This window comes from Poecilia formosa, unplaced genomic scaffold, assembly GCF_000485575.1.
Source record: "Poecilia formosa unplaced genomic scaffold, Poecilia_formosa-5.1.2 Scaffold618, whole genome shotgun sequence".
Lineage (NCBI taxonomy): Eukaryota > Metazoa > Chordata > Actinopteri > Cyprinodontiformes > Poeciliidae > Poecilia > Poecilia formosa.
The window spans coordinates 108,496-119,559 of NW_006800557.1; the positions used below are offsets into that span (position 1 = coordinate 108,496).

The 11,064-nt window shown below is 40.4% G+C and overlaps 2 protein-coding genes and 1 long non-coding RNA gene across 3 annotated transcripts in view; 2 read left to right on the plus strand and 1 right to left on the minus strand.

The window, feature by feature from the left end:
* Positions 1 to 2,272, minus strand: part of LOC107834424 (uncharacterized) — a 13,435-nt gene extending 11,163 nt beyond the window's left edge. The window contains exon 1 of the long non-coding RNA XR_001660217.1: positions 1,783 to 2,272. This is a non-coding gene — a long non-coding RNA (uncharacterized LOC107834424). The remainder of the gene's footprint in view (positions 1 to 1,782) is intronic.
* Positions 2,273 to 2,725: 453 nt separating this feature from the next.
* On the plus strand, positions 2,726 to 8,125 carry LOC103130251 (kelch-like protein 33). The gene is made up of 4 exons (XM_016665767.1): positions 2,726 to 5,130; positions 5,591 to 6,530; positions 6,622 to 6,789; positions 6,963 to 8,125. Exons 1-4 carry the CDS (start codon positions 3,699 to 3,701, stop codon positions 7,483 to 7,485), a joined length of 3,063 nt encoding a protein of 1,020 aa, XP_016521253.1. The 5' UTR covers positions 2,726 to 3,698; the 3' UTR covers positions 7,486 to 8,125.
* A 1,516-nt stretch (positions 8,126 to 9,641) lies between these two features.
* LOC107834422 (SWI5-dependent HO expression protein 3-like) lies at positions 9,642 to 10,966 on the plus strand. Its single transcript, XM_016665774.1, has 2 exons — positions 9,642 to 10,728; positions 10,812 to 10,966. The coding sequence occupies exons 1-2, from the start codon at positions 10,122 to 10,124 to the stop codon at positions 10,949 to 10,951; spliced, it is 747 nt and encodes a 248-aa protein (XP_016521260.1). The 5' UTR covers positions 9,642 to 10,121; the 3' UTR covers positions 10,952 to 10,966.
* Positions 10,967 to 11,064: the final 98 nt, after the last annotated feature.

Below are 11,064 nucleotides of genomic sequence, written 5' to 3' on the forward strand. Positions count from 1 at the left end.
TGGCTGCAGCATTGCAAATGCTAGAAATAGTTATGGGATGTGAGCACTTCTGCACATCATGGTGCTTGTTAGAGAGCCCTAAATATTGTATGTTCATGTTATGTCCCTCAGTTACTCAACATATACTGTTACAGAAACTCACAGTTTCAGTGTTGGGGTCACATTGTATTTGGGAAATGTTTGATAGTTGTGCACATAAGAAAAAAATAATGTAGTTTACTGCAAGGTGAAACACTAGTTAAAATCAAACCTACTTGAAGATACTCAGACAAAGTGTATATTTATAAAAAAATTCCCTTCTCACCCTTCCGTAGGTGGACTCTTTCATCCTCTGAGCTCGGGTCCTCTACCAGAAACCTGGGAGCCGCAGTATCTTGGCTGTGCCAGAACTGTACATTTCTGGACTGAGATGACTGATGCTGTTCCTGGGATCCTGTTTTAGCCACTGCTCCAGTTTGGGGGTGACTGCCCCGAGGGCCCCTGCGCTCCTCGGCCCTGTAGTCGCAGGGTGAATCCTAGCTACCTTCGGCCTCTACGCCAGCTGATGGTGTAGACCCGCCGATTTCTGCCAGGATCGGTTTGGCAAATGCCAGGTCGCTGACAAATAAAACTTTGGTCATTGGGGATTTCTTTTCCTCTCATTGATTGGATGTTTTATTTATAACAGAATCATGGACAAGTGGTTTGGGTAACTCCAGCATTTTTAATGAACTTGAACCGTGGAACTGCGGCTATTTTGATGCTGCAAGGATGTCGGGGTCCAGTGGAGGAATAGTGACTGTTTTTAAAAGTTGTTTTACTTGTAAGCAGTAAAACAACTGCTATGGGATTAGCTTTGAGGTAAGCCTATTTGAACTTGGCAGCTCTCACACTGTGCTGTGTGCAGCAGTCTATCGGCCGCTAAAGTACAAAAAAAAAAAAACCCTTTATTAATGACTTTTCTGATTTCCTGGCTGATATCATGCCAAGGTATGACCGAGTTCTCTTTGTTGATGATTTTAATATTTATGTCTGTTGTCCTACTTTACCTATGGCTCAATCATTTCTTAATGTTATTGATTCTTTTAATTTTGTGCAGTCTGTGACTGGTGCTACCCATGAGCATGGTCACAGTCTTGATCTGGTTTTATCTTATGATCTACCAGTTTGTAATTTAGTGATTGGTGACTCATTATTTTCAGACCTTATGGCTGTTTTGTTTGAGATAACACTGTCCTGTGCTAAAGCTAAAGCACGCGCTGCAGCTCGGTTCTGTCATGTTCTTAACCCTTCTACTGTTGGTCAGTTTTCTTCTGCTTTTAATCAATTTATTGGTGTATAAAGTGCTTCATAAATAAAGCCCCGATGACCACAGGCACCTCTGTGGTCTTCACCTTCCAGGCCTTCTCCAAATCAGCTCTAAGAGTTGTACCAACAATTAGCCCTCAGGTTTTTCTGACAAACTTTTCCACAAACAGGAGCCATAATACTGGATGAATAATAAATTATTAAAACTATATGATCACATAAAAGGTTAAGATAAGATTCATAAATATACATGTATATGTATAGAAATCAACAAGGAAAATGACAAAACAAACCCTAATCGATTTCTATTTGCTTTTTCTCTTTCCCTCTGTCTGAGCCTCGCGCGGTGCATCTGACCTCTGACCTCAAGTCCTCAAACCTGTCCTCCCATGGACCAGATGATGTCCCTCCTACAAAACCAGTCAATGAAAATTATCGAGAATATCTGGAGAATCAAGAAGACAAAGAAGACCTCCATCACCCCCAGGGGACAACTGCCAGTCTCCTGTTGGGCATTTGGGCTGAAAACTGTGTGAGACTGAGTTTTAACAACCTCGGCTGGTCTGCTGTCCAGTATCAGCGTGGAGGAAGAAAAGCTAAACGTGCTTCGGAGCTGTGAGAGAAGACGACTCTGAACTGTTGACACTTGTTTCATCTGTGGACAACATGGACATTTCCTGAGGGACGATCTGGACAACCCAAAGATCCAACGCCAGAACCAGTTGGACTGACAGGAAGCCGGAGGAGAGAGACGGGGGAGGATTTCACTGCAGCAACGCCGAGACAAAGTGGAGGAGAGGGGCGAGAAGAAAGGAACAACCTGAATCCACATCAACCAGTGTGAAGGACGACCTGTCTGTAATGTCCATCTAGATCACGACTTTAAATGTGACACAGCAACAGAGTGAGCAGCAAAACTTCACTCTACCAAGTATCAAGTATTTCAACTTTTGACACCAAAGAGGGCAACAACACTCCGTCTTGCTTCTGGGTTTGCCATTCCGCCACCCAGTGGTCGTTATTCAGACCACTTAGTCTCCTGTACTGCTCAAAAATGGACAGTATGTCTCTAAACAATTTTAGGATATTATAAGGAAGTGCTGAGATATACTGTTTTCCACTGAACTAATGTATTTGCCACTTCGGCACAAGCACAGTGAGAAACGTCAGAGGATAAAGTCACTAGACTCACAGCAAAACTCAGATGACCCAGCTTTTACTAGCATGTAAACGCACCATCTACACACAAATCTGGGAGTTTCCTCGAAGCGTGAAATGAGTCTCAAAAATATGTGTGCACTTGTAACCGGATCTGTGTGTAAATGCAGTTTTGTGTGTGTGTGTACCAGCTGATTTGTGTGTACTTTTTCAACATTTATAGGCCTAGGAGAAAGTTTATTTTATTTTTAAAGTTTACAAATCCAGTATTACACACGCACAATTTTTTTTTACGCACGCACAAATCTTTTTACACACACACACAGATATTTTGAGACTATTTTCACTCCACAAATAATGACCAGGAGGAATCCGTTCTGTATTTTTGTCCACTTCAAAGACAGGAAACAGTACTTTCAAGTTCTGATGCCATCAAACAAGTCTAGTTTACAGTGTCGCCCACCTGTTTAGACTCACAGTCAACGTCAAAGTGAATGAGCCAGCAGGTGCTGTGTGTGTTTTTCGTTGCCCTTTTGGCCTCCTTCATTCAGTTGTGCCTCGAGATCTGTGACCCAAATTCCACAGTGCTTGGACATGAAGGAGAAACTTGATGCCTCTGTTGACCCTCTGGGTATTTTCATGGCGCAAGAGTAAAGATGCTTGCCAAGACTAGAGTGGACGAATCAGCCCATTGTGTCTTACTTTGAATTGAGCTACATAGGGTGAACTGAAGGTCTGGCACTTGGTAAGGACAGTCACAGGTTGGAATGTGGAATCCATTTGGGAACGCAATGATAAAATACTTGAAGAGTCGCTGTAAAACATATGTCCAAAAGAACTTGTGCATGAACCGCTTTCAAAACTGTTCAGCCTGAACGTGACAACAGACAACCAGCTGAGAATTTTACCTACTTATGTTACACTGTATATATGTGGCACCTTGGTTATAAGAGGAACTGTGGGAACTTGTGCTCCTTGAATGTTTCCATGCAGCTGGAGAGAGAGGGGTGGGATTGGAGCAAACATATAACACTGCTGCTTAGGGGATGAGAAGCAAAGCAACATCCTGTGGGCTATAACTTGGACATCCATGACCTGCACCTGTGTCAGAACTTTTCCTCAAAAACTTCAAACAGTAAGAGATCCACAGTCCTTGAGCATCCAGAGGCCTAAAAAGCATCAGCTAATTAAAGTTATTAGAAGAGAGTACAGGGAGACAGAACAAAGCTAATCAGTGCCTCCAGAAAGAGTCGATGGAATGGAACAGAGAGGTGGAAGAGAGCAGGAGAAAACAGTGGAGGGGGAGGATATGCCACCAGGCTATGACTGAAGTGAGAGTTGAGGAAAAGGAGGATGAGGCGGAGGAGGACGGTAAGGATGCCAGCAGCTGTATAAAGGTAAATGAAGAAGAAGAGAGCAGGGAAGTAGGGGAACCTGAAAAAGAGAAGGAAGATAAAAATGATCACTCGAAAAGAAAGGAAGATGAGGAGATTGCTGAAACAAATACAAAAGATGATACAGAGTGGGAGGTTATGGAGTGTGAGGAGGTTGATGAAGACGAAGAGAAACAGGTAAGGAAAGAAGATGAGAGTCACATAATTGATGACTTGAGAGAAGAGAGGTTAAAGAAGCCAGAGGAGAAGGAGAGGATGATGGACGGAGAGCATGGTGATGAAAGTGAGGAGATCACGCATCTAAAGCGAGAACAAAATGACACCTGTGACCTCAGAAAGCAGATAAATGGAACTCAGCTTCAGCGTTTTCAGCAAAATGAAGAAAACGGCAAACAAAAAGATGTGAAATGTGAACATGATGGCACAGTTTTAGATTCATTGCAATCAGTTTTCAGTGAAGATTATCAGAATACTGAGAAGCAGGATCAAGATGAACTAAAATATTTTAAAAACAAATCACAGAGAACTCACAGGGATATTAATCGAGAAAAAACTCTGGAAAGCAGCAAAGATGGAAGTGAGACATTGACATGTAGCAAAATGACAGAATCTTGGAAAACTCGAGAAGAGACTGAAAATGATGTTGGAAATCTCCAAGAAGATGATGCAAATGGTGAGGTATCTGAAGATCCACTTGATGAGGATGAGAAGGAAGAGGAAGGTTTTGTAAAGATGTACTATAAAGATGATTACCCTACAACCGTTTTCCTTGCCTTGAAAGAGTTCAAGGATGCTTTTATTCTGACTGACCTTACACTGAACACAGAGGATGGCGGGAGCATATGTGTCCACTCCACAGTCCTGGCTGCTGTCAGCTCACTCATCTGGATAAAACTGAATGAGAGAAAAGCAGAAAACATCAGAGTGACTGAAGGTAAACCTGCTCATGCTAGTTCTGGAGGCCATGGGTGGTCAGTGTCTCTTGGTCCAGAAGTGGATTGTGTCGGATTAGAGGCCGTTGTGGAGTTTGCGTACACTGGACTCATATCATGTTTGAATGTGCAAAATGTTGATCAGATACAAGTTGCTGCTCGAGCAATGGGCTCCCCTCGAGTTTTGGCCCTGTGTCACCTGTACAGAGAGAAACCCACATTACTTTGCAAAGACAATAAAAGGGTAAAACTCTCTGCTGCAGAACAAATGAGCATCAATCTAGAGTCTATCAAACAGTTGTGGATGCACAGAGTTGGTTGTGATGTCTGGTTGGAAGCAATTGGTGGATCAGTTCTTGGTAAGTACTCGATCAGTCTTCATAGACCACTGTTCTACAGATATAGATGTGACTGTGCTCAATATCCTTCTTTCAAAAGGGTTATATTGTACCCCCCTCAACCTGCCATTGCTTCTTTTAGATAATTCAGCCATGGTGAACTAGAGGAATATCCAACCTATGAGGCTAGAGATCACCAGCATCTGAGGACTATTATTTTATCTATTTGCGCAGCTAGACTAAAAAATTTCTTTACCCTACAAAAGTAAGCTAAATTGCACTAAGGTCTACAGTTGCACAATGGATAAATTGACAACTATAATTTTAAGATCAATAAACTTGAGTTGTTGGCATATACAGTTGTTTCCACAATTTTACATCCATTAACCAACTGAGTCTACCTTTAGAAACTAGCGTAAGCCTGAACAGTACCAACAGAGTTAACATTCATATTTAATGCTCATCACCTTCTTCTCTTCAGTTCACAGAGTTATCCTGGCTGTCAGTAGTGACTACTTCCGTGGGATGTTTACGTTGGGTATGAAAGAGTCCCTTCAGTCTCATGTGAGTCTTCCATTCCTCTTGGCCTCAGATCTAGAAGTTCTTATTGGCAGCTCCTACAATGGGGCTCTTCCCCTCAACTGGACGGGTGTCTTTGAGATCGCTGGACTTTCTCTTCAGCTCCAGTATCAACCTGCCCTGTCCTTGTGCTTTCGCTTCCTTCAGCAAGAAATAAATGCCCACACTTGCCTTGACGTGGTATCTTTTGCTGAAGCCTATGAAATGGCACACCTTCTTGAAGCTGCAGATGATTTTGTCCTTCGGCAGTTCCAAGAGGTGGCCTGCACCTCCAAGTTCAAGGACCTGCCAGCCAAACAGCTCCTGAAGTACCTGAATAGTAACTCACTCTGTGTTTCATCTGAGCTTGTTGTGTTTAATGCTGTGCTATCATGGATTCAAGCAAAGCCCAGTCGAAGGATTAGACTTGCTGATGAGTTAATGAGAAAGGTACAGTTTTCCCTGATGACATTTAAGGAATTCAAAGAGGTCCAATCACAGAACATTTGGTGCAATCACATCTTGACAGAGGTATATAAAAACATATCTGAAGACTTCTGCTGCAACCAGACTCCGCAAAAGAGCCAATGCCGTATCTATCTGCCCAAAGAGAGTCTTGTATTGATTGGGGGCGACCAGATCTCTGAAGACCTGTGCAGCCGCAGCGTCAGCAGAGATGTTTGGTTTGGAAATTCTGTAAGAAGTCTAACAGGGACAAACAAGGCCATTGAGTGGAGAAGATTGGGAGAAATGCCAGCTTCACCAAGGTTCAGTCATGAAGTTGCTGTGCTCAATGGACAACTGTACATTCTTGGAGGCAAAAAATATTACGGCAATGGTGACATCTTTAACTCTGTTTATAGGTGAGGGAAGGCAATATGACAAAGACAGGAGACAGATATGTTATGTATTACAATTTTAACATCTATATTTATCTCTGCACTCCACTTGTAGGTACGACCCACTTCAAAACAGCTGGGAGTCCCTGTGTGAGATGCAAGAGAAGAGATCCTCTTTTTCAGTGGTTGTACTGGATGGACGATTATACGCTGTTGGTGGATACTGTGAAAGTGATCATATGGACACTGTTGAATGCTACTGCCCCACTACAAACTCCTGGAGGTAATCTAGAAAGAAAAATGTTTACTGCCATGTGCATAGTTCCACAGCATTCTTTTATCTTTATGTCTTTGACCACATCAACACATATGGATTTGTTGCTAAAAACATCTTTAGCAGTTTAAATTTCATGAATGTGGCTAGGCCCTTGCTTACATCAGTCTCTTCCCTTTCAGATTTGCCTGCCCCTTGGATCTACCGTTGGGTGGGCACGTAGCAAAGGTTTTCAAAGGGCAGATCTTTATCTCAGGAGGACAAAACACTGACCAGTTGTGTGTTGCATCTATGTTCCTGTATCACCCGGAGACAGGAAGCACCTTCCTGACAAGCATGAGCAACCCTCGAGCTCATCACAGCATGGAGCACCTGGGAGAACACCTGTATGTAGCAGGAGGAATCACCACAAATGATAATATGACTGTTATTGACCAGCTCGCCTGTGAAATGTACAGTCCAGCCACCAACTCCTGGACCGCGTTTACATCTCTGCAAGTGCCACACGTCGGGGCTGGGAGTGCAGTTTTGGAGGGAAAGTTTTATGTGTTGGGTGGCTACAGCCAGGAGGACTTCAGTGACACTAATATGGTCCATCGCTATGACAACACCACACAGAAATGGGAGAACATGGGACAAATGCCAGGGCCCAACAATGAAATACGAGCATGTGTGCTGCGTTTGCCACAACATTTACGTATGTAAAATTTTGTCAGCATATCAGAGATTTCAGACATAATCTTTCAGGAACAAATCATTTTTTACAATGTGTTGGACTTTTGATTTCTGGTACCTGAAACAGAATTTTTGTAAGGAGAAACTCAACGTTCAAGTATTGAAGTGTTCAAGTGAACATCCTAAAATCTAAGTAAATCATCTCAAACTACACAAATTTGTCAGTTTTATTGACCACAGCTTCCATTTCACAAGATAAAGTTGACTATTATGTGCATCCAATAATGAAAATAATGCACTACTGCTGAAACTTGTAAAGTTTTCAAACTGACTATAGACGTTGTGGTCCCTGTGTATTGTAATGAATAGGTTATTAAATAAAGGTATTTTTAACAGTGCATCAAAGTTTATTCTGTGCTGTCTTATGACAAATGTGTCAAAACACTATGATTTATAGGTACAGACATTTGAGCGTTTTGCTGAAATAAATTCTGTAAAGTCTGCTTTCATCAGTTGAGTTTTTATAATGTATGTAATGTGGGTTGTAATTAGGCCTGCTACAATAAATTCTGTTGGATGATAAATTTCCCCAAAAGTTATTGGGGGAAACAATATTATTGTTGTTTTGAGACCATTTTCAAGCGATTTAAGGGTAATGATGTAGTAATGCAAAAACACATTCTCAAAGACCAATAAACTTCAAATTCTAATGAACATTTAAAAGTGAAGACATTTTAATTATCCAAAATGAATAAAACAACAAATACAACAAATAACATCAATTATTGTCCTTCACAAAAGATGCAGTTATAATTGATCTCAATTATAACTGATTTGATTTAATATACAATTAACTGATTTGTTTATTGCGACAGGCCTGGTTGTAATAACGTTGCAAATGCTTTGTTTTTGAGTTCCACTCACGTCGAAAAATGAAAATGATTTTCTCCTTCTTGTAATACCAATCTATGACCACAAGAGGGGGGTGTCGTGCCACTCCCACTTTGCTCAATTGAGACGCTGTAGTAAAACGTTTTAAGACACAGTAAACCCTGCGATGAGATAAAAACAGCAATTCATACTAGGTCTACAGATTATCATATCTACTATAACACAACTACGGTTTAAACTAATTATTTTTCTTTTAACCAGACACTGCATTTTTCTTTTTTTTAATTTTGTTAAAATAGTTTTGATTAACATTGCTAAAAAAAAAGGGCTTCCTTCTTAAGTTGTCCCACTCTTAAGAAAATATGTGAAATTTAGTTGCATTTTGATGTCATTTTGTTGGCAGCAGTAGATTTTCTCACTTCACACTTAACATTATTATCTATCTGGCCTCATCCTTCAGCAATGATATCAGCGGATGAGAGCGGTAACCGCAGTGGGCTCTCTTCCTCTAGATCTACGATGTTGTTCAACTGAGTGTACAGATGTTGCAGCCATAGCAGCGAATCTTTTAGGCGTCAAAAGAGGTGAATCAATATTTGTGACCATCTTCCTCAACAATAGGCTTTTGTTTCACACCAATTCTTCAAGTTTACCTAAAACCAGGATGTAAGTCAGAAATAAGATCTTTCTGATGACATTTTAAAACAATAGTTGCAGTCTATACACCAGACAGCCAGTCTGCCGTCAAGAGCTTAAAAAAGCACTATTCAAAAATATCACAGCAGTGACCTTTAATGGTTACCGTCATGACTGGCAAATTATCGTAAAAGAAAACCTGACCAAGACATCACTGTAGGTCCAATTTCCTGTATCTTTTTTTTTTTTTTTTTTTTTTTTAATTTGTAAGACATGGAGATAAAGCGAAACAAACTGAGAACTTTGTATTGACTTCCAGGGATTTTAGTAACTGCATTTATGCCTAACCCAGACATTGTCCTTAAAGAACCCCCTTTGTAAACTCACAGACAATGATACTAAATATGTAAAACACATAAACTTTTGGAGTGTTTTTCCTCACTTTTATTCTCTATTCAATAATGATTATATTTACTTAACACAAATGCCACCTTATACCTTCTGATTTTAGTGGGACACGCTACGCTAGCTTGAGCAGCTTGATGAATTTGACAACTAGCCAATCAGAAAAATAAGCATGGAAAGCAAAAAAATAAAAAATACATTTCAATTAATTAATTTTTAAACTTAAGTTTTATAATAATGATTAAATAGTTGATTAGATTTTACAATAAAAAATGATTAAAATTTTCTGGTTAAAAAATGTTGTTACATTTTTTATTTTGTATTCTTTTGCATCTTCAGAGCAGGCCAGTTAGAATGAACAGATTCATGTCTGTTGCTATATGAGTCTTTCTTTACCTAAACTCATTATCATATGCATGTGTTGTATCAGTTTTAGCAGTACTTCTCATTTATCCTCATTCAATCATAGAAATTCTCCATCTTACAAGCCAAAGCAGGTGGAGCCAGAGTGGCAGCTATGAAGAATGTTGAAAGACGCACAAAACATTTTCTAATTAGTAAGGGAAAAAAAAAATCAAGACATTTCCTCGTGTGTTTTACAGATAAAAAGATAACGTGGGACTTTCCTTCAGGGGAACTTTTACACTTAAAAGGAGGAGCCTGTTGAAAGTTGTGTCTATTTCTTTGGCAGGAACCACACAGCAAGCAGCGGCGACGCTGTCTGGACACTGAAAATGGCCATCAAGGTGTTTTTTCTAGCCGTTTTGTTCAGACTTGCAAATTCTCAACTCCCATATATTCGGACTTGCGACCCGGTGCCAAAAGTAACGACACAGACTCCGACAGTGTGCTCCAATTATGAGAATATTAAATACATCTATGAAGGACAGGAGAGCCTCAGAAAAACTGTTTCACAGCTGAAAATGTCGGTGGAAAGCAACAACGCCATGCTTATGAGATTGGAAAGGACTCTAAACAACAGCCTTGCAGAGTTGACCAGAGCTACCGAAAGTCAAAGTTCTGCCATTCAGAGTCTAAGGAGGGATGTCAACAAACTGGAGAACCACCAAGAAAGAGTCGGGGGAAACTTCAGTGAAATCGAGCAGAGACTGGATATAACCGAGAAGAAGCTAACAGAAAAAAAGGCCAAGCTTGAAAGTCTGGAGACAAAAACTGAAGTTGCTTTTGAGAACATGAACACGCTGCTGAACACGTACAAGGATGAACTGTCCCACCTCAACTCTAAGGCCCACGACCTTGAGGTACAACTGGAAGGTCAGCTGAATGTCACCAAGGTGGACCTTGAAGAAAAACTAGATGTGATTGAGAAAAACACTGAAGGTAATTTCAAACTTAATATTATTTGAGATTAATGAAAATATTCATAGTTCAAAGGCTTTAACTTACTTAACCTGTAATTCAAGCTATTAGCACCAAACTACACAACCAGAAAACTGAACTGGACCACAGAATCACAAGCAGGTTCAACAAAGTCATTCATGAGCTGGAAACACAAAACGCTACGATGAATCATCTGATTGGTCAAACTGCAGGTGGGTGTTGATATAAGTTGGTATTATTAAATTTGTATCAACAAACAATAACTGATAACATCCCAGTGTCAGTAAATGGAGTCAAAGTAAACATGAACAGGGTTTAACTTGTTGACATGTTTTT

Excerpts from the sequence above, each read along its gene's own strand:
- LOC103130251 (XM_016665767.1), top strand. The coding sequence starts at position 3,699 with ATGGAATGGAACAGAGAGGTGGAAGAGAGCAGGAGAAAACAGTGGAGG. Across the intron at positions 5,131-5,590 it reads AATTGGTGGATCAGTTCTTG|TTCACAGAGTTATCCTGGCT; the intron begins GTAAGTACTCGA and ends TCTTCTCTTCAG. Across the intron at positions 6,790-6,962 it reads CCCACTACAAACTCCTGGAG|ATTTGCCTGCCCCTTGGATC; the intron begins GTAATCTAGAAA and ends CTTCCCTTTCAG.
- LOC107834422 (XM_016665774.1), top strand. The coding sequence starts at position 10,122 with ATGGCCATCAAGGTGTTTTTTCTAGCCGTTTTGTTCAGACTTGCAAAT. Across the intron at positions 10,729-10,811 it reads GATTGAGAAAAACACTGAAG|CTATTAGCACCAAACTACAC; the intron begins GTAATTTCAAAC and ends CTGTAATTCAAG.